The 26,359-nt window shown below is 42.7% G+C and overlaps 1 protein-coding gene across 1 annotated transcript; it reads left to right on the top strand.

Moving 5' to 3' along the window:
* Nucleotides 1-5,885: 5,885 nt before the first annotated feature.
* On the top strand, nt 5,886-26,090 carry Rab39a (RAB39A, member RAS oncogene family). The gene is made up of 2 exons (XM_059266904.1): nt 5,886-6,152; nt 24,619-26,090. Exons 1-2 carry the CDS (start codon nt 5,926-5,928, stop codon nt 25,043-25,045), a joined length of 654 nt encoding a protein of 217 aa, XP_059122887.1. The 5' UTR covers nt 5,886-5,925; the 3' UTR covers nt 25,046-26,090.
* The last annotated feature ends 269 nt before the right edge of the window (nt 26,091-26,359 follow it).

The raw sequence follows: 26,359 nt of genomic DNA, 5'->3' as shown, positions 1-26,359 counted from the left end.
TTCATAATCTTTGTCCAAGTAATATATAATACTATGGACATGAGAAGGAATAGTTTATCCCCCTCATTTATGCTCAGAGATATCCCTAAGAAGGACCAAACTAGATGAAAGCTGGAATTTATCCCTCCTCAGCTGTTCTTGCTGAAGTACACTCAGGTAAAATGCCACTGTCTTACATTAAGGGGAATATATATATATATATATATATATATATATATATATATATATAGTTTATTGGTTTGGTTTGGTTTGGTTTTTTGAGACAGGGTTTCTCTATGTAGCTTTGGTGCCTGTCCTGGATCTCACTCTGTAGACCAGGTTGGCCTCGAACTCACAGAGATCCACCTGCCTCTGCCTCCCAAGTGCTGGGATTCAAGGCGTGTGCCACCACCGCCCGGAGATATATATATCAGACTCACTGGTCTTTTAGTGTCTTTGCTTCCCACCTTCATGGATGCTTTTCATCAGAACCACCTGAGATTCCTGTTATCCAAAGTCACATATTAAAATACAATCATCACTAGACTATTGCACTTCCCAAGTGACAGATCACGTGTCTCACCCTTCGAGCAGTCCATCCAACTCCTTTACTCGGATCGTTCACAGCCTGATCTTCAGTGTCATCCAGCGCATCTGTCTGTTGACCCACCTTCATTCTACCAAGGTTCCACTTATGTCTTTCCTCCTTATTCGTCACAAGTGTGTTAAAGGCTATATTTATAATTACGCAGGTGATTTATAAATCCAACAGTAAGGGCCAGTGAGATAATTCAATAAGTAAAGGCACCTGCCAAGCCCGAGGGCTGAGTTTAATCCCTGGAACATACCTGGTGGAAGAAAATTAATCCCCCACAAGAACACACAATTTTAAAAATAAACACACAAATTTAAAATTTTTATTTTATTTTTTTTAAATTCAAGGTTAGAGTTTGACACAAGGGATCAGAAGTTGTCAGTATGGAGGATCCTCAAAAAAACTGAAGAAACTACAATATGACCAAGACCAAATTCTATCGTTCTTGGGTATATATCCTGTCTTAGCTAGGGTTTCTATTGTTGTGATGAAACAACATGACCAAAAGCAACTTGAAGAGGAGAGGGTTTATTTTGCTTACTCTTCCACATCACAGTCCATCATGGAGGGCAGTCAGAGTACAAACTCAAGGCAGGGACCTGGAGGCAGGAGTTGTTGCAGAGGCCATGGAGGGGTGCTGCCTACTGGCTTGCTCCTCATTGTTGTGGAATAGATTTTTTTTTTTTCAGAGCTGAGGACTGAACGCAGGGCCTTGTGCTTGCTAGGCAAGCGTTCTACCACTGAGCTAAATATTCCAACCCTGGAATAAAATATTTATTAATATATAATATAATATATATAATAATAGAATAATAGAATATTTATTTAACTAAGTAAAGATGTGTTATATTTGTTTATGTTGCAGAATAATTGTTTAACTATGTAAAGATGTGTTGCATTTGTTTATGCTGCATTTGTTTAACTATATAAAGATGTATTGCTGTTTTGCCTTGCCTGCCTAAGGCACCTAATTGGTCTAATAAAAAGCTGAATGGCCAATAGCTAGGCAGAGGAGGGATAGGTGGGGTTGGCGAGCAGAGAGAAAAGATTAGCCAGCCAGCCAGCCAGCCAGGAGCGAGCCAGCCAGACACAGAGGAAGCAGAAAAGCAGGATGAAATAAACGAGCCTCAGAGCAGCACATGGAGGAACAGAAATAGGTTAGTTTAAGTTAAAGAAAAAAACTAGCTAGAAACAAGCCTAAAGCTAAGGCCGAGTATTCATAATTAAAAATAAGTCATGATTTGGGGGCTGGCAGTCCAAGAAAGCCTGCTATACCTCAAGGTTTGCTCAGCCTGCTTTCTTATAGAACCCAGGACTACCAGCCTAGAAATGTCCCTACCTACAATGAGCTGGGCCCTTCCATATCAATCACTAATTAAGAAAATGCCCTATAGGCTTGCCTGCAGCCAGATTTTTTTAAGGTTTATTTGTTTATGCATTATATATATATATGGGTATTTTGTCTGCATGCATGTACACCAGAAAAGGGCATCAGATCCCTGAGACTACAGTCATAGACAGTTGTGAGCCGCCATGTGGGTGCTGGAAATTGAACTCAGGACCTCTGGAAGAACAGCCAGTGCTCTTAACCGCTTAGCCATCTCTCCAGCCCCTGCTGCCAGATCTTATGGAGACATTTTTTTCAACTGAGGTTTCTTCCTCTGAAATGATTTTAGCTTGTGTCAAGTTGATGTAAAAACTAGCCAGCAAACATCCAAAGGACTCTAAAGCATACAGTAGAAATACTTGCACATCCATGTTGATTACACAATAGCCAGAAAACGGAACCAGCCTACATATCCATCGATGGATAGAGTAAATGCGGTACACACACACAGTGGAATTTGACACAGTCAGAAAGAATAATGAAGTCATGACAACTGCAGGAAAAAGGAGGAGCTGGAAAGCACTAAATAAAATAAGCCAAACATGAGTTTTCTCTTATATGTGGAACCTAGATTTAAAACTGTGTGTGGCCGGGTGGTGGTGGCGGTGGTGGCACATGCCTTTAATCCCAGCACTCAGGAGGCAGAGCCAGGCAGATCTCTGTGAGTTCGAGGCCAGCCTGGGCTACAGAGCGAGATCCAGGACAGGCACCAAAACTACACAGTGAAACCCTGTCTCAAAAAAACAAAAAACAAAAAAAAAAAACAAAAAGTGTGGTGTGTGTGTGTGTGTGTGTGTGTGTGTGTGTGTGTGTGTGTGTGAGAGAGAGAGAGAGAGAGAGAGAGAGAGAGAGAGAGAGAGAGAGAGAGAGATGAAACTAGAAAGGGGATCATGAGAGAGAGGGAGAGACCTTAAAGGAGGTGGGAAAGAGAGTCATGGAATTCCTATAATAGGAATGCACAAAGGGGCACTAACTGGGGAGGAGAAGAAAGAACCAGCTAGAGCGGAGCTCTGAAAACACTATGATGAAACTCTTTAGTTTAGACCACAGCCTTAAGACTTAACTGGAAAGCTCTGGCTGGAGAGATGGCTCAGCAGTTAAGAGCACTGGCTGCTCTTCCAGAGGACCTAGGTTCAATTCCCAGCATCCACAAAGCAGCTCTCTCTCTGTAACTCTAGTTCCAAGGGATACAACACCCTCACACAGACAGGGGAGATACCAATACACATAAAATAAAAATAAATCTTAATAAATAAATAAATTTTTAAAAATTAATTGAAAAACTTAAAATTCAAAGCAGGAGCATCCAGAAAGATAATGGGATGGAAGTTGAACAGCCACTCACAAGCATAGTTCTCATCCAAGCTCCAAGACTCCCTTGCATGTCCTGTCTAAACAAAATGTGAAGCGTTTGTTGGCATACACACCCATTTAAATCACTCTGACGTCATTTATCATTTGTATCAGTTCGTTCTCTTGAAGTAGGCAAGACACTTTCAGTTTACTGCCACAGGCGTGGAAAAGAGCTGTAACTTCTGCCTACAACTCAGTGTGGTAGTCGTCCTGAGATCCCATTCCATTGATGATACTACTTAAGATACTTTTTTTCAACATTGTCGTTGATATAAATTGCCAATTCAGGATTTCCTCTTCCCCATATTTGTTCAGATTATCCAAATACCTGGATGGTTACAGGATCACATTAGATTGGCAATGGGGTCAGGCATTGTGGTGCATTCCTTTAATCTCAGCAGGTGGATCCCTGAGTTTGAGACCAGCCTGGTCTATAGAGCAAGTCCCATAACTACCAGGGATACACAGAGAAGCCCTGTCTCGGAAAAACCAACAACAAAAAAGATTTGAGTGGGGAAGAGAAGCTGAACATTAGCCCAGTTGAGAGGGGACAAAGACCTTCACAACACAATAGCTGAAGGATCTTAATTTTTTTCCTCTTTTGTTTGAGGGACATGGTTTTGCTACATCGCTTAGACTCTGCTATGTAGCCCAGCTCTTGTGTTAACCCTCTTGCCTCAGCCTTTCAAGTGTTAGGATTCTAGGCATGGGCTGCAGATTAGTTTTTCGGATTTAAGCACAGAGGAGTCAATAGAGAAAATCCCACCACTCAGATGCCCTTTGGTGCACATCACAAAATAAAACAAGATTGGCTAGAAAACATTTAAACTAATTTTTACATTTTCTCAGTTACTTTCTGATTCACTTTTTTTTTTTTTTTTTTTTTTTTTTTGGTTTTTTCAAGACAGGATTTCTCTGTGTAGCTTTGCACCTCTCCTGGAACTCACTTGGTAGCCCAGGCTGGCCTCGAACTCACAGAGATTCACCTGGCTCTGCCTCCCGAGTGCTGGGATTAAAGGCGTGCGCCACCACCGCCCGGCTCTGATTCACTTTTGAATTAGTAAATCTCATTCCAAACCAGGTGTAGCAGCATATACCTTTAATCCCAGCAAGTAGGCAGCTAACCAGGGAAACATAGTAAAAGCCTGTTTCTGAATAAATAAACAAACAAACCTATTGGTTTTCGAGACAGGGTTTCTTTGTCCTGGAACTCCCTCTGTAGACCAGGCTGACCTCAAACTCCAACATCCACCTGCTTCTGCCTCCCGGGTGCTGGGATTAAAGGCATGCATCACCACTGCCTGGCTTAATAAATAATTTTCGTTTTGTTTTGTTTTATTTTGTTTGGGTTTTTGGTTTTTTGAGATAGGATTTCTCTGTGTATCTTTGGCTGTCCTGGAATTCACTCTGTAGACCAGGCTGGCCTCGAACTCACAGAGATCCACCTGCCGCTGCCTCCCAAGTGTTAGGATTAAAGGTGTGCGCCACCACCGCCCAGTAATAAATAATATTTAAAAGAACGAGAGAAAAGAAAATCCTATCCAGAAAACAATTATAATTTTCACAAATACTTCAAAGAATATGAGCACATTCTAAAATGACTTTAATTTTATGAAATTATTTGTTTCCTCTATTTAGTAAACTTTAGACAAGCTCTCTGTCAAACACTAGGTAGTCAGATGAGACCCAGAACTCTGCTTCGTTTAGTAGATCATCGGCCATAGGCAAGCGGAGAGCAGCTGTAGACCGAAAATAGGGATGACATGTATGGGCTTCTCAACATTTCAACTTTTTCCCAGGCTGGAGGGCCCCACAGAGCATAGGACAAGAACAGGACGTTTCTCTTACTTGTCTAATCTTGAAAACGCAAAAAGCAACAGGCAGTCCTTAACAGAAACAATCAGAACTAGTTCTGCAGATTTGTTTCCTTCAGCAGAAAGCCGCCAACTGGACTCTTCTGAAAACTCGGACACCACGAATCCACACATAGAATCACGCTAGCGCGAGGGCGACTTCCGAGATCAGAGTCCTAATATAAGGAGCCCATGGAGACACATGAGCGAGAAAATGACTTTCACTTCCCATTGGCTGAACTTTCAGTTTGGCCCTCTAATACATTTTCATTGGTTGCTATTGCTGTCACGTCTTTTCGCCACACCCACTTCCTGGTCCGCTTCCAGCAAGGGCAGAACCAGAGTGCGGTACGGTAGTCGGGGGCTCTTCCATTTCCCCATACACTAGGCGGAGGCTCTTGCCACGCCCCTGTATGCTCGAGGGCCCGCCCCCAGAACGTCAGTTTCCACCCCTTATAGTTGGAACCCCGCCCACAGCCCGAGATACCGCCTCGGAAAGTTAGATCCCCGCCCCCAGCTCATGATCACACCCCTACCTGCGGTCCCGCCCTAATTTGTGGCCCCGCCTCCGTGCTCAAGCCCCGCCCCAGGCAAGACAGGTCCACGCCCCTTGCCCGCGGACCCGCCCCTCCCTCCCCAGAAGGCGGCGGCCGTAGCCGCAGGAAGATGCTGGAAGCGCCGGGGCGCGCGCCGCAGAGGTGCTGAAGGGACAGTTCCCGCGGCAGAACTTGCCCCTGAGCGCGCGGGGCACATAAGCGATGGAGACTATCTGGATCTACCAGTTCCGCCTCATCGTGATCGGGGACTCCACGGTGGGCAAGTCGTGCCTCCTGCACCGCTTCACCCAGGGCCGCTTCCCAGGGCTGCGCTCCCCCGCCTGCGACCCCACGGTTGGCGTCGACTTCTTCTCGCGCCTGCTGGAGATTGAGCCGGGCAAGAGGATCAAGCTGCAGCTCTGGGACACGGCGGGGCAGGAGCGCTTCAGGTAGGGAGGCACCCGCTACGAGCTCTCGAAAGTGCTCGCGCTCCGTGCTCGCTTCCCCTTCGCCCCTCCCCTTCCAGGGGCTACTTCCTCCTCCGCAGTTTCTCCTTTCTTTAGCGCGGATTCCTGCGCCCCCTTTCTGTCTCCTTTCCCGTCCGAACCAGGGTCGCCCAGTCTTCCCTAGCTCTATCTGCTCCTCTGGGCATGTGGGTCCCTTTAGTTCCCCCGCTGCCTTCACCCCAAACTCGACTTCGCGCACACACACTTGACTCAACGACCTTCCTCCTAGCGTCCCGTCTTCAGCCTTGACCAAGCCTCTTTCGGGCCGGGAGAAATGCCAAGTGGGGTTCCCTGGTTTGTGATAAATCTTTAGTTCTCAGCAATCAGAACTCCAGCCGGGCTTATGGCCTGGGCTCCCTCGGAACGGTTCACAGCGAGATGCATGCGGTAATTGGTTTGAACATCTGACAGCACCAAGTGCGGTCATCAGAAAATACTGGGCCATGACCCTCGGGAGGAGGTCCTGGAAAACCACTAAATGCAACATCAGAGTCACTGACACAACTGAGGGTGTGTGTGTTTGCGTTTAAAGGGTGGAGTTGCCTTTAAAAGTTTGTCATCTTTGGTGCTTTGATGTGAGAAGGATAATACTGAGGTTTGTCTGCAACTTTCCCTTTAACGCTCCGGCGAGGTAACAAGAGAAAACACTTTTCTAAACTGTACAAAGACGACTGACGTTACAGAAATAAAAAGTAAACGAAACTGAATTCCTTGGATATTTGAGACCAAATCACAGTTAAAGCATATTTCCAGTTTCTGGGTTCGAAGAGTACTTTATTTTAGAGGAAGGTAAGGAACTGGTAAGGTACTGTTTTGTTTCTTAAAAATCACATGATCAATTGGATCTCTAGTAGGCAAGCACTTTGATGTCTCTCAGCAAGTACTCTGCTTGTGAAATAAAGAACTCCATTAAGGAACTTCCCAAACATGGCTTCCCCTCACTCCCAACCAGCATCCATTCCGAATGAGTGCAGCCGACATCTGTAGTGCCCAACATTGAAATTTTTGGCTTCCATTCTTCGGCCTGACACTGATTCGTGGAGATAATAAGGGAACTTGTAGAGTAGTTTTCTTACTTCTGTGTGTGAAGTACAGACATGGTAAGACCAGCTTTCAGCAGTGTTAAGGGGCATCGATTTTGTTTAGAATTCCATGAAGACATTTTTGTTCCCTTTTCAATCAGCCTCCTTTGATTGAAACAGTTTTTAAAATTTGTGTAAAATGGCCGGGCGGTGGTGGCGCACGCCTTTAATCCCAGCACTTGGGAGGCAGAGCCAGGCGGATTTCTGTGAGTTCGAGGCCAGCCTGGTCTCCAAAGCGAGTTCCAGGAAAGGCGCAAAGCTACACAGAGAAACCCTGTCTTGAAAAACCAAAAAAAAAAAAAAAAAAAAAAAAAAATTTGTGTAAAATGAAGATATCTTCATGATTTCTAAGATTCCTTCTGGTTCAACCACTCTTGAGATCAGCTACAGATGCTTCTATTTGTGGTCTTAGTTAGGGTTAAACTTTGAGATATTTCAAGGTCAGAAAAAAAAAAACATTTACTGAGAGTGCTTGCTCTACCCTTTAAAGGTAGTAAAATCTTCCTGTTTCTATTTACTTAAAAGTAATTCCTCGACCTATTGACAGGAAAATAAAGGATAATTAATCTATTAGAACATAAAGACCTTTGCTAAAGACGTTTTGTAATGCCTTTGAGAAGAATGCAAATAGCAATTCATTTTATATATACATTATTAAAACCATCCAGTAACTGCCCCATAATAATGCAAGAACAGTTAGAGAATGTTTACAATGAGTCATACTTTGTTTTGCTTGGCTCTTTACCAATGATATATTCATAAATACATATTTCAGTAGTTACCTACAATACTTGCCTTTCTAGCATTTAGCAGAAAGCTTCACCATAAAACTGTATTCAAAACAATTACTGTTAAATCATCCCATATCTTCTAGAAAATGCAGATATTTATTTTGAATCATGGATCTCCTGGCATGTTTTATTACATTCAAGGGTACTTGGAGATATATGCCTGTCATTACAATCATACCCTGAGGATTTTGTGGGAAATATTGTATTAGAAGGTTTATTGGTGATTGGACATAAAGCAAAAAAGGAGCTTACCTCAGAGAGCTCATGGTGTAGTTTGAAAGCATCAAGAAATATATTACAGAACAATGAAATGACCAGCTGGTAATTATCGTGATTAGTTTTCTGTTCAGTATTTAAATTAGCATTCTAGTGGATTTTAACTACTTGCAAAACAAAAAGGGACAAGATCAGCTAGACACGGTGACACTTGCCTATCATTCAAAGGTTGAAGCAGGAGGATCTTGTGTAGCCAGCTCAGGCTACACAACCAGACCCTTTCTTTTTTTTTTTTTTTTTTTTTTTTTTTTTTTTTGGTTTTTCGAGACAGGGTTTCTCTGTGTAGCTTTGCGCCTTTTTCTGGAACTCACTTGGTAGCCCAGGCTGGCCTCGAACTCACAGAGATCCGCCTGGCTCTGCCTCCCGAGTGCTGGGATTAAAGGCGTGCGCCACCACCGCCCGGCATGACCCTTTCAAAAGGGAACAACACTGGGCATATACAAGCCTTTAATGCCAGCATTTGGGGTTTTGTTTTGGTTTGGTTTGGGTTGGGTTGGGTTTTTGTTGTTGTTGTGGTTTTTTTGTTTTGTTTTTTGTTTTTGTTTTTGTTTTTTTTGTTTTTCGAGACAGGGTTTCTCTGTGTAGCTTTGGGTGCCTGTTCTGGAACTCGCTTTGTAGCCCAGTCTGGCCTCGAACTCACAGATATCCACCTGTCTCTGCCTCCCCAGGGCTGGGATTGAAGGTGTGTGCCACCATACCAGGGGCCATACAGTTAGTAAGTTTATAGGAAGGGTTAAAAATATGAAAGGTGTTAAGCAGAAGAATATAAATTTTGACGGTTTTTCCATAAAATGCATTTATGTAATATAAAGTGCTGTGGTCTGTCTCCTTCTTGTGCTGAAGTCACCAATTTCAACCAGCCCCACCAGTGTAACTGGTGAGAAGTGTCGGGATTTCTAAAAGGGGGGCGTCTATAGAGTAAAGTCATTGGGTCATTGGATACATCATCCTTGAGAGGGATCAAGTAATTTCTCATGGAGGGTCTGCAAGATGGCTCTGTGGGTAAAGGTACTTGCTGCCAAACCTGGTAAACTAAGTTTGATTCCTGGGATCCACATGGTATAAAAAAGCATTGACTCTTACAAATTGTCCTCTGACTTCTATGTGTATACTGTGGTGCTCCCCCCACAATTAAATTCATGAAATAAAAATTTAAAGGAAAAAATTTAAGGTAGAGCATTTTAAAAAGTAATTTCTCATGGAATCCCAATTAGTTTCGTGAAAGTAAGTTCTTACAAAAGAATGAGCCTGGCCCCTCCCAGCTTTCTGGTACCTTGTCTGGCTATATGATGTCTTCCTCTCAAACATGCTGCCACCAAGATGACACCTACCAGCCAAAGGGGCCCTCACCAAACCTAGCATCAAGCTGTTTGGACTTTCAGCCTCCAAAACTGAACTAGATGAACTATTTTCCTTTCTACTGTATCCAGCCTCGGGTATTTTGTCAGAGTAGCAGAAAGTGGTCTAAAATATAAAGTGGAAAAAGCATGAGTAGCAATAATGAATACACACATACCATGAGACTTCCAGATTTCAAACCACATTTGGCCATTTTTTTCCATATTGTCTGACCTTTGGGTAGTACAATTATAGCCACTAATTATAATGCTCAGAGAATAGTGTCTGCCTCCATGCTCTCAAGATGTGCTCTGTAGAACACTCATCTCCTGTGATTCTTTTCAAAGGATGACTTGCATAATTATATGTGTTTAGAAATCTCTACCCATATAACATCCCCTTAAAACACCTTATCAAAGCCTCTAAGAAGCAAGGCATGATGGTATATGCCTGTGATCTAAACACCTGGGAAGCAGAGGCAGGATTGTAAGTTTGAAGCCAGCATCGGCTGCATAGCAAGACTTGGTCTCAAACTACCAAGGACTAAAGCTGTAGCTCAGTGGCAGAGTACTTGTTTACCATTCCCAAGACCCTAGGTTCGATCCCAGCACTGGAGGAGGAAGAAAGCTGCAAAGAAATATTGCAGCAAAGAAATGTGTGTTTAACTTTGATTAAATTAACAGATTTACTTGGGCTATTTCCAAAATAACCAATTAGAGATAACTGGTGTGCAAGGAGTATGCTTTGGGAAAGGCTCCTTTGATAAGTTGCTTTCATCTTTTTCAGATTTGAAGCAATAGCAGACCTACATAAATGAGTTAGCTGGCTAATTAACATAGCAAAAGGCTTTAGGCTGTAAGGCTGTCAGTTAACTCCAAGGCTCTCCTGTCTGCCTCAGTGTTGAGGTTACGGTGCACGCTGCCATGCCTGGCTTTTCTACACAGGTGCTGGGACCCGAATAGGTCCTCATACTTGCAAAGCAAGTGCTTTACCCACTGAGCCATGTCCCCCACTGAGCCATGCCCCCACCCTCTTTTTCTGATTCATTAGCCCCTCCCAATGGATCCCTTTCTACAGGGTTTAGTGTGATATGGAGTTACGTAGATACGGCCGAAGTATAGCTTCAAATATAGATGCTGCCTCAGACATACAAAGTGTAGTAAGTGACCCAAATCGACCAAGAAATGAGACCAAGACAGAATGCTGCAAAGGGGAGTTGGGTGGATCCTAAAAACTTCCCTAGCTGGCTGGACAGTGGTGGCCTCTTGGGAGGCAGAGGCAGGTGGGTTTCTGTCTCTGTGAGTTGGAGGCCAGCCTGGTCTACAAAGCAAGTTCCAGGACAGCTAGGACTGTTACACAGAGAAATCCTGTCTCGAGAAAAAAAATAAAAAACAAAACAAAAAACAAACAACAAAACTTCCCTAGCTGTTAAAAAAAAGACGTTATGAAGAAAGATTATAGATTCTCAAATTATAGGTATTGCCTGCTACTTTTCCTTGAAATAGTTTTCAATGTGCTATTAATAAGTATCACTAGAGAAAAGACTTTCATATTTTTTATTAAACTAAATTTACACAATTATGTTGAGAAATGGTCTCATGAAATCCAGACTGGTTCAAACTCACCTTGTAGTTATTCCTTTAAAACTGAACCCCCTGTCTCCACTTCTCAAATGCCATTTTCTAAGTAATATAATTAATGTAAAGAGAATTTTTGACTTGCCCAAGATCTTATAGCCCATAGATCTCCGTTCTCACCGGGCAATGGTGGCACACACCTTTAATCCTAGCCCTTGGGAGGCAGAGGCAGGTTGATCTCAGGCAGCGGTGGCACACACCTTTAATCTCAGCACTCAGGACAGAAGCAGGTGGATCTCTGTGAGTCAAGGCCAACCTGGTCTACAGAGCGAGTTGCAGGACAGAAACTCTGTCTAGAAAAACAAAACAAAAATAAATAAATAAACCCTCAGTTCTCTTCTCTTGATTTTATTTATTTTTATTTCATGTGTTATGTATGCCCTGTGTACCACATGTATGTAGTGCCCGTGGAGTCTAGAAGAGGGCATCAGATGCCCTGGGACTGGAATTACAGATGGTTATGAGTCAACATGTCGATGCTTGGAATTAAACATGGGTCCTCTGGAAGAGCAGCCAGTGTTCTTTACCTCTGACCATCTCCCCAGCCCCCCAGGTCTCTTAATTATGTCCAGCTCGTTCTGGTTGAAGCAAACTATAATGGCATGCACAGTTTCTATCCTGGGAAGTCTTTGTTTCCAAACAACACAACACCCATCCCAGTGGACCCAGATTAATAGCCATCCAAACCATTGTTTTACTTACTGCTATATTCAGGAAACAAGGGGAAAATTGCTTTACACAGTGGGTGCAATATCTAAATGGAAACATATACCTGTGGCATCAGTGAATAACAGCCTTCCCCTCTGTGCAGCCCTTGCTGACTGCACTGCTACACTTAGTAATAATAATAATAATAATAATAATAATAATAATAATAATAATATACAAAGTAAGAGTCAGTTCTCTCCTTCCACCATATGGGTCCCAAGGACTGAACTGAAGTCATCAGGGTTGATGGCAAGACCCTATTCCTGCTGAGCCATCTTACTGGCCACCCTGATTCTGAAGTGTTCTGTCTGTTTAGATAAGGGGAGGTCTTGAGAACACATCAGGGTATGGCTCTTAAAGTTTCATAAGTACTATGAAATACCTTTTCAGTCCTTACATGCTACCTTCCCCCCAGCCCCCAATCTGAGAAGGAATGATTATTTACTTGTGGAAAGTCCCATTAGTTCAATTGATTTGGAAATAAAAACAGTAGTTTTAGAAGTAGGCTGAAATGATGAAAGGATAAATGGTGAGTGTAATACATTTCAGAACATGAAATCATAGGACACAAAGCAGTACAGAAAAAAGTAGCAGGCTTTCTCAGGTCACCAGCCCCCCAAATCATGACACGGAGACTTACTATTAATTGTGAATGCTCGGCCTTATCTATGCTTGTCCTACTAGCTTATAACTGAATTTAAACTGTTTCTCATCATCTACGCTTTTGCCTCGGGGCTTTTTACCTTTCTTTCCTTCTGTATGTCCTGCTTTTCCCACTTCTTCCATGGCTGGCCAGCTGGCCCTGGGCGTCTTCCTCTCTTTCTCCCTGTCCTCTCTCTTTTTTCTTCTTTCCAGCCTAGATTCCTCCTCCTCTTTATTCTCTTTGCCCACTAGCCCCACCTGTCCTTCTACTGCCTAGCTATTGGCCATTCAGCTTTTTATTAGATCAATCAGGTGCCTTAGGCAGGCAAGGTGAAACAGCAATACATTTTTACATAGTTAAATAAATGCAGCATAAACAAATATAGCACATCTTTACATAGTTAAAGAAATATTCCACAACAGAAAAAGCCACATGAGAGTAGACTGTAGATGCAGAAATGATAGAATTCCAAGCCAAGAACATTTATTCTTTGCTTATATTGGGTAGTATTTAATTATCTCTGATTAATCCCTTGTATTATGTGATAAGTAAAGTAATGTTGAGAAGCTGGACATTACTCTTCTGAAAAAAAAAAAAACCAGAAAGCACTGGCATAGGGGCTGGGTAGATGGCTCAGTGGATAAAGAGCTTTACTGTTCAAGCACAAGGACCTGAGTTCAGATCCCCAGCACTCATGTAAAATGGCATGTATTTGTTTATGGAGAGTCTTAGTACATAGCCAAGGCTAGCTTTGAACTCATGATCCTCCTGCCTCAGCCTCTCAGTCTTGGGATTATAGCCATACACCACCATGACTAGCTCTGTGGACCTTATTTTTTTTTAAAAAAAATATTTATTTATTTATTTATTATATATACAGTGTAATATCTGCATGTGTCCTTGCATGCCAGAAGAGGTCACCAGATCTCATTACAGATGGTTGTGAGCCACCATGTGGTTGCTGGGAATTGAACTCAGGACCTCTGGAAGAACAGCCAGTGTTCTTAACTGCTGAGCCATCTGTCCAGCCCTGTGGACCTTATTTTATAATAAGAGCAGGGGGTTGAGATATAATCAAATAGCTGAAAAATGATATAGAATGTCAGAATGTATTAACTGCTATGGAGAAAAAGAACAAAAATAGCAAGTAGAGTATTGAGGATGGCAAGAAGCACTGTCACCAGGGGGATGTGTCATGAAAGGGAGATAAAAGATGTCCACTGGGGAGTTGACTGACATGTTCAAAGGGAAAATGGGCTCCATTAGTTCCTTGTTATTTCTTGGAGCCTCTGTAACCACAGCCTGATTTTTTTTTTAAATGGGAGGAAGCTGGAATTATTAATGTTTGGGTGAAGAAAGACTATGCTAAGTTCACAGTGTCAGAATCCTCGGCAAGGGCAGGGACTGAGTCCTGATAAAATGAGAGGGGAGACTTTTGCTGTGAGCTCCTAATGTCATCCTGAGGGCCAGCATCACCAGGCAAAAGAAGCAGGAGAGTGAAGCGTCAACACAATGCCTATTCCCACAAGGGCAGTCAGAACCTACAGCCCTGGCTGGAAGAGAGGCTAATGCATTTGTAGGCTACCAGCTGCCAACAGTCTTCAACATCAAAGCCCTGCTGTCTTCTGAATACCTGTTTTACAGTTGGCAAAGCCACAAGAAGGGCATTTCCAGGGGGAGCATCTGATTCACTTAACCCAAGCCAGCAGGTGCCCAGGATTTTAAAGGGTCTGATGCCCATCTAGCAAAGTTCATGATGACATGTAAACACTACCTATCTTACCACTTACACTGAAATATTTAGATAATGTCACTGCTATAATTCCTGAGCACTCCAGGGCCTATGGAGTGTTATCCTCCAAATAGCAACATTATCTTGTTTTCAGTGCCTGCCAGAAAACTAGGTAGCTGCCTGAGATATCATTTATATTTCTTTAGAACCTCAATAATTGTTCTTTGTGCCAAGAGACTCCAGATTCCCCACAGCAGTTTGCTCCCAGTCCTCACATTAATCATACATTAAGCAAGTCTTTGTAAATGCAAGTGGGCTCCGAGGCTGCTAGCAGTCACTTGTGTATATATTGTCTCTGGGGGAATAAAAAAGAAGAAAATTCGACAGCTAAAACTTTTTATGTAGCCATGCTGGACATGGTGGCGTGCACCTATAATCCCAGTACTCAGAAGGCTAAGGCTAACTATGAGTTTGAGGCTAGACTGGGCTATTTGGAAAGAGACAAAGAGACAGAGAGCTGTCGGAGGACAGAGAAGGCATGATTCCACTATTAGAAGCATTTAACTTGTCAAACTAAAGAAGCAGGGAATAGAATGATGGCTCTATAGAACAGACATTTAGATACCTGAAGATCTAAGCAACATTGTCCTTAAACTTAACGGTACTGTACTATACACTTAAAAATTAAAGAGGTGTGACGACTCAAGTCTGAGATGTCCCCCAAAGCTCATATAGTTGCCAGCCGATGAGTTTGGGAGAAGTGATTGAATCTTGACCTGACTGATAGATTAATCCCCAATGGTGTCACAATATGATAGCAATGGGAAGATCTGGAGAAGGGTTGGGAAACGTCACTGAAAGATATGCCTTGTCCCTGGAATGTGAATGTTCTTCCTCTCTGCCTGTGTCCCTCTGCCTATCACTTTCCTCTCCCTCTCTATCCCTACATCCCTCTCCCTCTCTTCACCTTCTCCATCCCTGCCACCCTGAGGTGAGCAGTTCTGCTCACACACCCTGACTGCCATGATGCTTTTCCTTATCACGGGGGACTTTGGGCAGAAACCTCTGAAACTGTAAGCGAAAATAAATCTTCTTTTCCCCTTAAATTGCTTTTCTCAGGTGTTTGTCATAGTGACAAATAGTCTGACTGACTAACATGGAGGAAGATCTCCCACTAGTCTTCATTTCTCTATAATTTATTAGATTTGTTTTTTGGTAATACAAACAAAATTGTACGTTTATAGGGTGTCATGACATTTTGATATACATATTTGTTGTCTAATGTTTAAATATGATTACATTAATTTACCTCAGACAACATTTTATGGTAAAAACACACAAACTCTTTTCTGTAGGCTTTTTAAAAAATATACAGTACGTTATCATTATCAGTGGCTATATATATATATATATATATATATATATATATATATAAATTGAAACTTCACTTTATTGTTTTGTTTTGTTTGTTTTGGTTTTGGTTTTTTCAAGACAGGATTTATCTGTTTAGTACTTGCTGTCCTGGAACTCACTTTGTAGACCAGACTGGCCTCCAACTCAGAGATCCACCTGCCTCTGCTTCCCAAGTGCTGGGATTAAAGACGTATGTCACCACCGCCCGGCCCAAACCTTCACTTTATAAAACCATGTTGGAAGTTATGACCTTGTGACCTTAATTTCTAACATTTTTCTGAGACAAAGTCTGTGCAAATTTCCTCGATCAGTTATGTCCTGGACGCCCTGGGTAAAAGTACCTTAAGGATCTTCATAAAAAGTTAAATTTGCTCAGATCTCTTTTGAGGCTACCTTGATAGTCTAGGATAAGATAGTTCCTAAGCTGGAGAAACAAGTTTAGAAGAAGCAGTAGATCCAGCCCATGAGCTCTGAGCAGCAAGAGCCACAGGAAGCCTGTAGTCCTCACATGATGGTGCTGCCCCTTTCCTGCCTGTTCAGCCACTGCCATAGACACTCCAAGGAGCCAGTTGGCAGCCTTCGGTAGGAGCATTACAGTGTTCTCTAGTGAAAGCATCCCCCCTCTGACTGCAAAAGCTTGTTTATCAGCAACATTTAAAGGGATTAAAAGCATCGAAAATATTTAGTGACTCAGGAGCCCAACATGGTGACTCATAATCCCAGTTCTTGGGAAGATATGGCAGAAGAATTGCCTAGAGTTCAAGGCCTAGTGGGCTACAGTGTGAGTCACTAGCAAAAAACGGAAAGGAAATTTGAAAATAAAATAAGATTTAGTGACTCATTAAATGCAATTGAGAAAGGCTTCATCCCCAACCTTCATCCATTGCTTCCCACAGAACAACTGTGACTCACGGAGGAAACACCCACCCTCTACTACTCATTCGTTTAGGATGTATGCATTCTGAAGAACCATGTCAAAACCTTGCAAGGTGACATCTCCTGGATGTGGCACATCTAAATCCTCACGGGCCATTTCACAGTTGTACAGGACCAGCTGCCTCTCCATGATAGCAGCAAGCTCTTGGAATCCCATGGTTGATTCTCATCTTCACCATGATTAGTTAAATACTTTAATCAGTGCCCTATATACAATACCACGACAAGGAATGGGGCATTCTGTGATTTCATGGATGGTTACTAAGATGTCCTGATTCCGGAGTAAATCCTTTACAGTGAGAACATCCAACTTCTCACATCAGTAGTTGCTGGAGATGTGGGTAGCAAACAGTGGCCATCCAAGCCAACCTGAGTAAAGGGAAGACCCTTGGGCCCCGGCCCAGCTCTCACAACCACTTTGCATTCAAACTAGAAAGGAAAGCTTTACCTATAATGACAGGACAGGCTCTTTTGTTTTGCTAATTATCAGAATTCCTGTCCTTTTGGTAGGCTTTCCTGTAAGCTACAAGAGTTTGTTACTGTTTGTTACATGTTCATCAGCACGCCCCTCAAACCTCTTTATAAGTAGATGGTGGGCTTTGTTTTAGTTTTCATGACAAACCCTTAGCCTGTGCTAATGAATTGTTGTGGGTCTTGAGCCACATCTGTCCTCTAGGAAAAGTAGACAGGGAGTTGTACCACTGGAAGCTTTCCAAATGGGAGCATTTCCCTTTTCTAGTTAGCTTTAAGTTCTCCAAGGAGTGGAGCTGACTGGTGCTGCTGACTGGTACTAGCTTGATCTCTCTCTCTCTCAATCTCTCTCTCTCTCTCTCTCTCTCTCTCTCTCTCTCTCTCTCTCTCTCTCTCTCTCTGTTTGGGGTGGGGGGGTGACGGAGCTCAAGCCTGATGCATCAAGGAATATCCTGCTCACAGTGAGTATTCAAGTCTTGTAGTCATTTGGTGTTCTATAGAAGGGCATTTAGTCTCTTTCAAAGCCACGTTGTGAGCCAAGAATTGTTTTTCAAAAGTGTAACAGCCTTTGACGAAGGGCATGCCTCTGTTCCAAAATGTCACTCCTGTAATTGTCTGCTGGAGTCTTCCCTGGGCTTAATTGAACATCTCAGTCTTGTGTGTACACTTGAGGCTGCTACCATTAGATCTGATGGCCTAAGTGGCCAAGTTGCTTGTGTTATATCATAGAGCAGTGATTCTCAACCTCCCTAATGCTGTGGCCCTTTAATACAGTTCCTCATGTTGTGGTGACCCCCAACCATAAAATTATTTCTGTTGCCACTTTATAACTGTAATTTTGCTACTGTTATGAAATATAATGTAAATATCTATGTTTTCAGATGCTCTTAGGCGACCCCTGTGAAAAGGTCATTTGACCCCCTCAAGGAGTGTCAACCCACAGTTTGAGAATTGTTAGCATAGACCAATCAAAGATACTTTCTTTAGTCCTGTTAAAGCTGCTACTTTTTGGGTCTCACACTTATGGGTCAGAGAAGTACCTTATACTTTACAAATTTCCTCTAAGATTAAGAAAAATCCATCTTTTTTCTTTTTTTTTAAATACTAGAATATTCTTATATTCTTTTTTTTTAAGATTTATTTATTTATTATGTATACAGTATTCTGCCTGAACGCATCCCTGCAGGCCAGAAGAGAGCATCAGATCTCATTACAAGTGGTTGTGAGCCACCATGTGGTTGCTGGGAATTGAACTCAGGACCTCTGGAAGAGCAGTCAGTGTTCTTAACCTCTGAGCCGTCTCTCCAGACCCCCATCATTTTTCTTAACAGGAGCATAAGATATATAACTACAACTACAAGGTGGTGTACCTGAGTTTAATCCCAAAACCCATATAAAGGTAGAAGGAGAGAACTAAATCCATGAGTCTGTGCTCTGGCCTCACAGCATACATCATGCATAGACAATAGTAATGATGGTAATTATTAATAAATTTTAAAGATAAGGGGGTTGGGGTTTAGCTCAGTGGTAGAGTGCTTGCCTAGCAAGCGCCAGGCCCTGGGTTCAGTCCTCAGCTCTGAAAAAAAAAAGGACAAAAAAATTAAAGATAGGATCTCACTATGTTTTTCTGGCTGGCCCTGGACTCACAGATAGCTGCCTGCCTGTGCTTGAGTGGTGTCATTAAAAGCGCATACCACCATGCCCAGTTAATTAATTTTAAAAGATATTACAATTGCCAGGCAGGTTGGCACACACCTTTAATCCCAGCACTTGGAAGGCAGAGGCAGGTAGATCTTTGTGAGTTGGAGGCCAGCCTGGTCTACAGAACGAGTACCAGGACAGGCACCAAAGCTACACAGAGAAACCCTGTCTCAAAAAACCAACCAAAAAACAAACAAACAAAAGACACTACAACTCACTTTCTTTGGTTTCATTAACATGTCTCCAGCTTAAAAGTCACCCTACCACCACCAAGAAACTTCACTATGAACGCTGACTGCTGTGTGTGAATCAGCCTCTCCAGTACTGATAGCAGATGCTCTTATGTAAAACATGAGGCCCAACTGCTGAGAGATGAAATGTTAGACAACATTTTTCTACTGCTTTTATCTCTATGCCCTGGCTTCATTGTTCTGTCATGTCTCTGTTTTCCTCATCAGCTGTGTTGGTCACCCTGACCAGATCATCCATTCATTCATTCACAAAGACACTGGGTGATCATTCTGTACTACGCACTTGAAGAGCACTGGGTATTTGGCCGTGAACAAAACAGACATGACTCTTCCTGCCTGTTAGTTAGCAAGCCTGTAGCATAGATACAGAAAGTAGGAAAGAGGGGTAAAGGATACTGTACAAAAGTGCCAGCGGTTCCTTGGCACTGTTGAGTGCCCACTTGGGATTGGTTATAATTAATTCATAGCGACTTCAATTGATGTATCATATCTATCACTGAACCATCTCCTCAGCCCAAATTTGCAGGTAAAATATTTTTACATTTATTTATTTGAGGGTGTGGGACAGGTACACACCAAAGGACAGCCTGTAGGAGGAAGTTCTTCCCTTCTACTGTGTGGGTCCTGATACTGAACTTAGGTCATCATGCATGGCAACAAGCACCCCCATGCACTGAATCGTCTCACTGGGCCCCAAATCTAGGCTGTGAGAGATGAGGAAATCTTAAAAACAGGTGCTGTTGACCAGAATGGATGCTAATATCTGCAGAACGACAGGACTTCAGACAGAGAGAGCCAAGTGCTAAAATCTCCAGGCTGTAGAGCTGACAGATGCCAGCAGATGGCTTCAGTCTCAAAGGAGCAGAGGATTTGTTTACAGTGGGATTGGAGGGGATAATGGTGGGGGGGGGGGGGGCGCGGGGGAGGCTGAGGCCAAGCCAGAGGAGATGCCTCTGAAGGTGAGTGAGACTGTGTCACCTTCAAACTGGGGAAGATCAGCAGGCTTCTTTTACATTCAAAAGCCGTGGGGCTGAGGACATAGCTCAGTGGCAGAGTGCACATTTATGGATTAGGCCTTGGATTTAATCCTCAACCCCAAAAGATATAAAGACAAACAAGACCTGGATCTTCCCTTTGGGTTCTCTATCCCCCCGACCCTCTGACCCTTGCATTCTGGTCAGAGGATAGTCTCACAACTAATAATTCCCCCTCTAACATTCAAAATTAAGATTTTCTTTTAAAAATACGTAAGTTGCTAGAAAACATGGTGTTTTCTACAATGGAAGACATGCTTCTGTGTATATACATGTGTGTGTGTGTGTGTGTGTGTGTGTGTGTGTGTGTGTGTACATATATATGTGCAACCATTTCAACATTAAATTTTCCTTTTTGGGTGGTAACTCATTTTTTTTTAACTTGTAAAGGTAAAAATTCACTGAAATAACATAATTCTAAATATCTTGATGATTGAATGAGGTCATGCGGTTAATTTGTTTGTATCATATCCCAGTAGTTTGAAAGATCTATTCCTGTTCTTTTTTAAACATTCCATCATTTCCCCTTCCCTTTCCCTCTCCAAGCCCTCCTGTGTACCCCTGACCTTACTTTCTTTCAAACCCAGGGTCTTTTTTTTCTTTAACTTTTGTTGCTGGGCTGTGTGTGTGTGTGTGTGTGTGTGTGTGTGTGTGTGTGTGTGTGTCCCTAAATATATAAATACAACTTGCTCGGTTGTTGTAATGTTACTTGTGTGTTTGTTTTCAGGGCTGACCACTCGGAATGGTTTTTCCTAGAGAAGCCCATGTCTCCCACTCTCAGTATTCCTTAGTTGCCTGGAATTCTTTGTCTAGGGTTGAACATTAACTTTCCCCCTTCACGTCAGCATGTCTATTGGTGTGGTCCTTGTTCAGGCTCTGTTATTTTTAATTACGTATCCTTGTGTCTGCATGTAAGTATGTATATTTGAATGCAGTTGCCCTCCAAAGGTAGAGACATCTGATTCCCCTGGAGCTGGAGTTACAGGCAGTTGTGAGCCAACATGGGTGCTGGAAACCTAACTTGGGTCCTCAGAGAACAGCATGCACTTGTAACCACTGAGCTGTCTCCCAAGTTCCCATATCCCAGTAAAATCTTGAAAAACTTGCACTAAGTAATCTTCTCAACATTGAATTTTCAACCACAAAAGGCTTGTTTTTAAAACTCATACTGGTAAATCCAGTGAGATGGCTCAGCAGGTAAAGGCACTTCCTACCAAGCCTGAGGACCTGAGTTCAATCTTGTCTTAGTTAGGGTTTCTGTTGATGTGAAGGGACACCACAGCCATGGCAACTCTTAGAAAGGAAAACATTCAGTTGAGGTGTCAGCTTACAGTTCAGAGGTTCAATCCATTATCATCATGGCCGGTAGCATGGCGGTGTGCAGGCAGACATGATGCTGGCTACATCTTGATCAGAAGGCAACAGGACATGGACTGTCTCACTGAGCATGGCTTAAGCATATATGAACCCTCAAAGCTGGCCTCCACAGCGACACATTTCCTCCAACAAGAACATATCTACAAACATACCATACCAACAAAGCCACCTAATTCCACTCCCTTTGGGGGTCATTTTCTTTCAAACCAACACAGATCTCGAAACCCACATGGTGGAAGGAGAAAATAAACCCTTGAAAGTTGTCCTCTGATCTCCACATGTGTGCCATGGTATGCATGTACCCAAATACATATATAACATACACATACACACACAAAGTAAATAAATAAATGTAGTAAAATTACGCTGGTGGTAAGGTCTAGAGAGCAAGGCGGATTTGGTGCTGATGAAGTTTCAGCCTGACAACATAACCTTGATTATATCTCTCTTACGATACTGCACATCTGCCTGAATTCACACACATCCAGAGAGATGAGTGGCAGAACAGTGACAAATTTATTATCCAACAGAATTAAAAAAGACAGTGGCAACTTAATTGAACTAGGTTATTTGTATCCCGCCAAAGATGGCGGGCAATTTTTCTTGTCATCAATGCTGTACCGTATGTAGTTCTCAGACTGTCACTTGGAGCCTAGCATGACGGTGCGTGCCTACAATCCTCGGACTCAGAAGGCTGAGTTGGGAAGACAGCTGGGCCACATGGCAGTTCTAGGCCGGCCTGGGCTTGGAAAACCATGTCTCAAAAATAGAAAGATGGATGAAAGGACAGGGGAAAGGAGGGGAGTCACTTGGGGGGTATTGTATGAATTTTGAGGAAAAACTGGGAGGCAAGTGAAGAAACGGGGGAAGGTAGATGCTTTCTTCTTCGCACTCAGAAAGCAAAGGTGTTGTTTTTTCCCTGGCAGTACTAAGTATTGAACCTGGGGCTTCATGAGTGCTAGACAAGTACTCAGTGACTGAAAACACCTGCCCTAGAAGCAAAGGCAGGCATAGTGTTGGGTCACCGAACTACTGTAGCTTTAGGAATGAGGATAATGTAGTGAGCACAAGGGCCTGGGGCGTCCCACTGTCCCTTCACAGAGGTCTCTGTACCTTGGACAAGTAGATGAGTTTAGTGTAGAGCGTTAACAACTTGGATTCTGACACTTGGGAGGTCCTCGGCATTCAACACTTCCTCTTGTACTTTTGAGTAGTCAGTCCTGTGTAGCAAACGTTTTGTGATACCTAAGACTTACCAGCCAATATGATGTAAGACACATGTATAAAACATGTTTGACCTTCAAGGAACCATGTATTGAGCCAGAGACATACCTACATATCTTTTGTAAAACAGCGGGAGAGAGATCTTGGTGGGTTGGAGCCGAGGTGCCCCACAGCTGGGTGAGAAAGAGACATGTCATGCAGACACTGCAGTGGTGGTCACGGAGGGTGGGAGCCTCGGGGACAGACACACCATGCAGGTGGCACTCACGTGGAAAGTTTTAAAGTTTTATTAAGGGAAAGAGAGAGAGGGGGAAGAGAGAAAGCGGGTGAGGGCTGAGGAGAGAAGGAGAAGAGGAAGAGAAGGAGGAAGAGAGGAAGCAAGGAGGTGCAGAGTGGCCTCTGTAGGAAGAGAGAGGAAAGAAGATAGGAAGGGAGAGGAGAAGAGACTGGGGGAGGGGGCAAGGGTTTTCTCTTAAAGAGGACTTTACCTAGGATGATGTTGTCAGGACGCTGGGTGGGCTAAGGTATTGCCCACTTATTGGCTGGGTCCCCAAGGGGTGGGTCTGACTGCTAACAATATCCAGTCAGCACATTATAAAAATTGATGTGAATGTAATAGCAGTGTGCTAACCAATCGGTGAGATTATTTGAGAAAGGACTCGGTGATGGGGAAGGCTTCTCAGGTGATACCTTTCTTCAACTATTGGAGGAGAAACAGGAGTATGAAAGACATAGAGGATAGATGACATCCAGGTAGGAGAAGATGAAATGAACATGCAACAGATTTCTTTCCTAAGCTGTTACAACAGAACCTCACCGAACTACAGGCCAGGAAAGAGTCACCAAGTCTGCCTTACTGTATGACCCTTCCCTGTACACCCTCTCCATTTGTTTGCTTTGTGATTGGAGTTGTTTCTGACTGTCTCAAATATCCCAGGCTGGCCTCAATCTCATTATGTCAGCAGAGAAGACTTGAATATGTGTGTATACGCGCGCATGTATGAGTGTGTGTGTGTGTGTGTGTGTGTGTGTGTGTGCATGGGCGCGCAGGTACCCAAGCACATGTGTGTGGTGAGTGTGGAGGCCTGAAGTCAATCTCGGGTAGTGTTCCTCTTTTATGTCTACCTTGTTTTTTGAGAGCGATCTCTCACTGGCCTGGAACTCATCAAGTGTACTAGCTGTCTGGACAGCAGCTCCCAGGGTCTGCCTGCCTCTGCCTCCCCAGTGCTAGGGTTACAATTTTGAGCCACCACACCAGGCTTTTTTCATGAGTTCTAGGGACCAAACGCAGGTCTTCATGTTTGCATGGCAAGTCCTTGTCCAACTGAGTTAGCTTCTCAGCCCAACCTTGAACATTCTCTTCCCTTCACCTCCTGTGTGAAGGAATTACAGGGCTGTGTCACCATACAGGTCGTATCTGGAACTAGGGATTGATCAGGGCTTCCTGCATGCTAGGCACTCTACTGACTTACATCCCTAGTCCTCTGCTTTTAACCCAATTTTGTAATAACTCTTCTATCAAATACTTAAAAATAAAACCCCATAAATCACTGCAAGATGATATACTGCCAAAGTCCTTATGTGTCTAAGGTCCTTATTCAGCTTCAATATTCTGTCCACATATGAAATGGGCCTATGTGTTAACCTCAGATATTTTTGTTCACCTAAGATTCTTCATACTGGATTTTTAAATTCTATTTAAATGACATTAAGTTGTCTTCAAATTTGATTTTGGTGTTTCATTATTCAAAGGAGAAAAGAGCACTATCCTTACACAACCTTCTTTATTTTTCAGATCCATAACTCGATCCTATTACCGCAACTCAGTTGGTGGATTTTTAGTATTTGACATCACTAACCGACGGTCTTTTGAACATGTGAAAGACTGGCTAGAAGAAGCGAAAATGCACGTACAGCCTTTTCATATCATATTCCTACTGGTGGGACATAAATGTGATTTAGCTTCACAACGCCAGGTGTCAAGGGAAGAAGCCGAGAAACTGTCAACAGACTGTGGAATGAAGTACATAGAAACCTCAGCCAAAGACGCTACAAATGTTGAGGAGTCCTTCACAATCTTGACAAGAGACATATATGAACTTATTAAGAAGGGAGAGATATGTATTCAGGATGGCTGGGAAGGGGTTAAAAGTGGTTTTGTTCCAAATACTGTGCATTCTTCTGAGGAAGCCGTGAAGCCCAGGAGAGAGTGCTTCTGCTGACTTCGACATGCCAAAGAACTATCGCAGACAGGTCACGACGCTTCTGGGTAAGAGTCACCATTTAGAGCAGAACGACGCAAGGAGTGAACATCTACAAAACATCCAGACCCACGGTAGCACCATTGTTAGCTGTCAGATACAGGGCTCTGTGCTCACCAGTTACACGCTAGCAGCTAGGGGTTATGAGGAAAAGCAGGCAACGCTTTTCTTGAAACCAGAGTCTACAAGATTACATCCATTCTCACTTTCTTAGCATATAGCAGACCTTAGCGTCCAGATACGTCAATATTATTCATCTTTCTTGACAGTTGTAAATGGATTTTTTGGTATATACGTAGTCTGGCTGAAAATAAATGTATCAGAATTATATTCTCCTGAGCGAATTAGTATTAAATGTACAGTGCACTTGAAGGGCCAACGAGATGACTCAGTGAGTGAAGGAGCTTGCCACCACATCTGTAGACTTGAGTTTGATCTCTGGAACCCTTGTGGTGGAAGGAAAGAACCCACTTCCCTTGAAGTTGTCTCCTGACTTTAGTATACACGCCGTCCTGTCATACATATGCACACATGAATACACATGAGTGAGTGCAGGGACATACACCAAATAATGTGAAAAATGTATAAGGTACACCTTGCAGGCTGTGGCCATAGCTCAGTGGCAGAATGTTTCCTTAGTTTCTGAAAATCTAGGTTCAATCCCCAGCATCAAAACTGGGGGTTGGGCGGGGGAGGCAAAGTACTTGTCAGCAGTCTCAGATGTACTGACTAAGACTAAAATATAAATTTTCTTTTCAAAGCACCAGGTTTGCACTTCTTAGAACATAATAAAATAAGTTTTATATTCCTTTTTGTTCCTGGGTTTATTCACTTACAATTATTGTAAGATTCACTGAAATCTTCACTTTTGATAAGGTATGCAAATATTCAAAGGAGATATTTTATGCAAATATTCATAGTAAACAAAAAGGATCACTCAGTAGCAAATACTTTGATATTATAGTACACTGTTAAAATTTAGCCAGAAAAAACAAAAACAAATTTAGCCAAGAAAAAAAATAGTGATGTTTTCAAAGGAAAAAAAAATGCAGTTTACCTTGAACTATTGTCAAAATTATCAATAAACATACATATTATTTTTTCAGATTTCCAAATTATCCTATTTCCAGTGAAAGAAAAGTGGACAGGATGTTCTGAACAAGGAAAATGGTGTTAGCCACTCGATTTAGCACTCACATTTCATTTTACAATCTCATCAATAGAAGGGTAGATAAAATACTCAGTTAAGTAAATAAAATGATGTTCAAGTTCAAT

The sequence above is a fragment of the Peromyscus eremicus genome, chromosome 7, assembly GCF_949786415.1.
Source record: "Peromyscus eremicus chromosome 7, PerEre_H2_v1, whole genome shotgun sequence".
In the NCBI taxonomy this organism is placed as follows: Eukaryota; Metazoa; Chordata; class Mammalia; order Rodentia; family Cricetidae; genus Peromyscus; species Peromyscus eremicus.
The sequence above is the reverse complement of the archived record's forward strand: the minus strand, read 5'-3'. Positions and strand labels throughout refer to the sequence as shown.

Coding starts and splice junctions, on each gene's coding strand:
- Rab39a (XM_059266904.1), top strand. CDS start 5,926: ATGGAGACTATCTGGATCTACCAGTTCCGCCTCATCGTGATCGGGGAC. Junction 6,153..24,618: donor GCGGGGCAGGAGCGCTTCAG/GTAGGGAGGCAC, acceptor TTTATTTTTCAG/ATCCATAACTCGATCCTATT.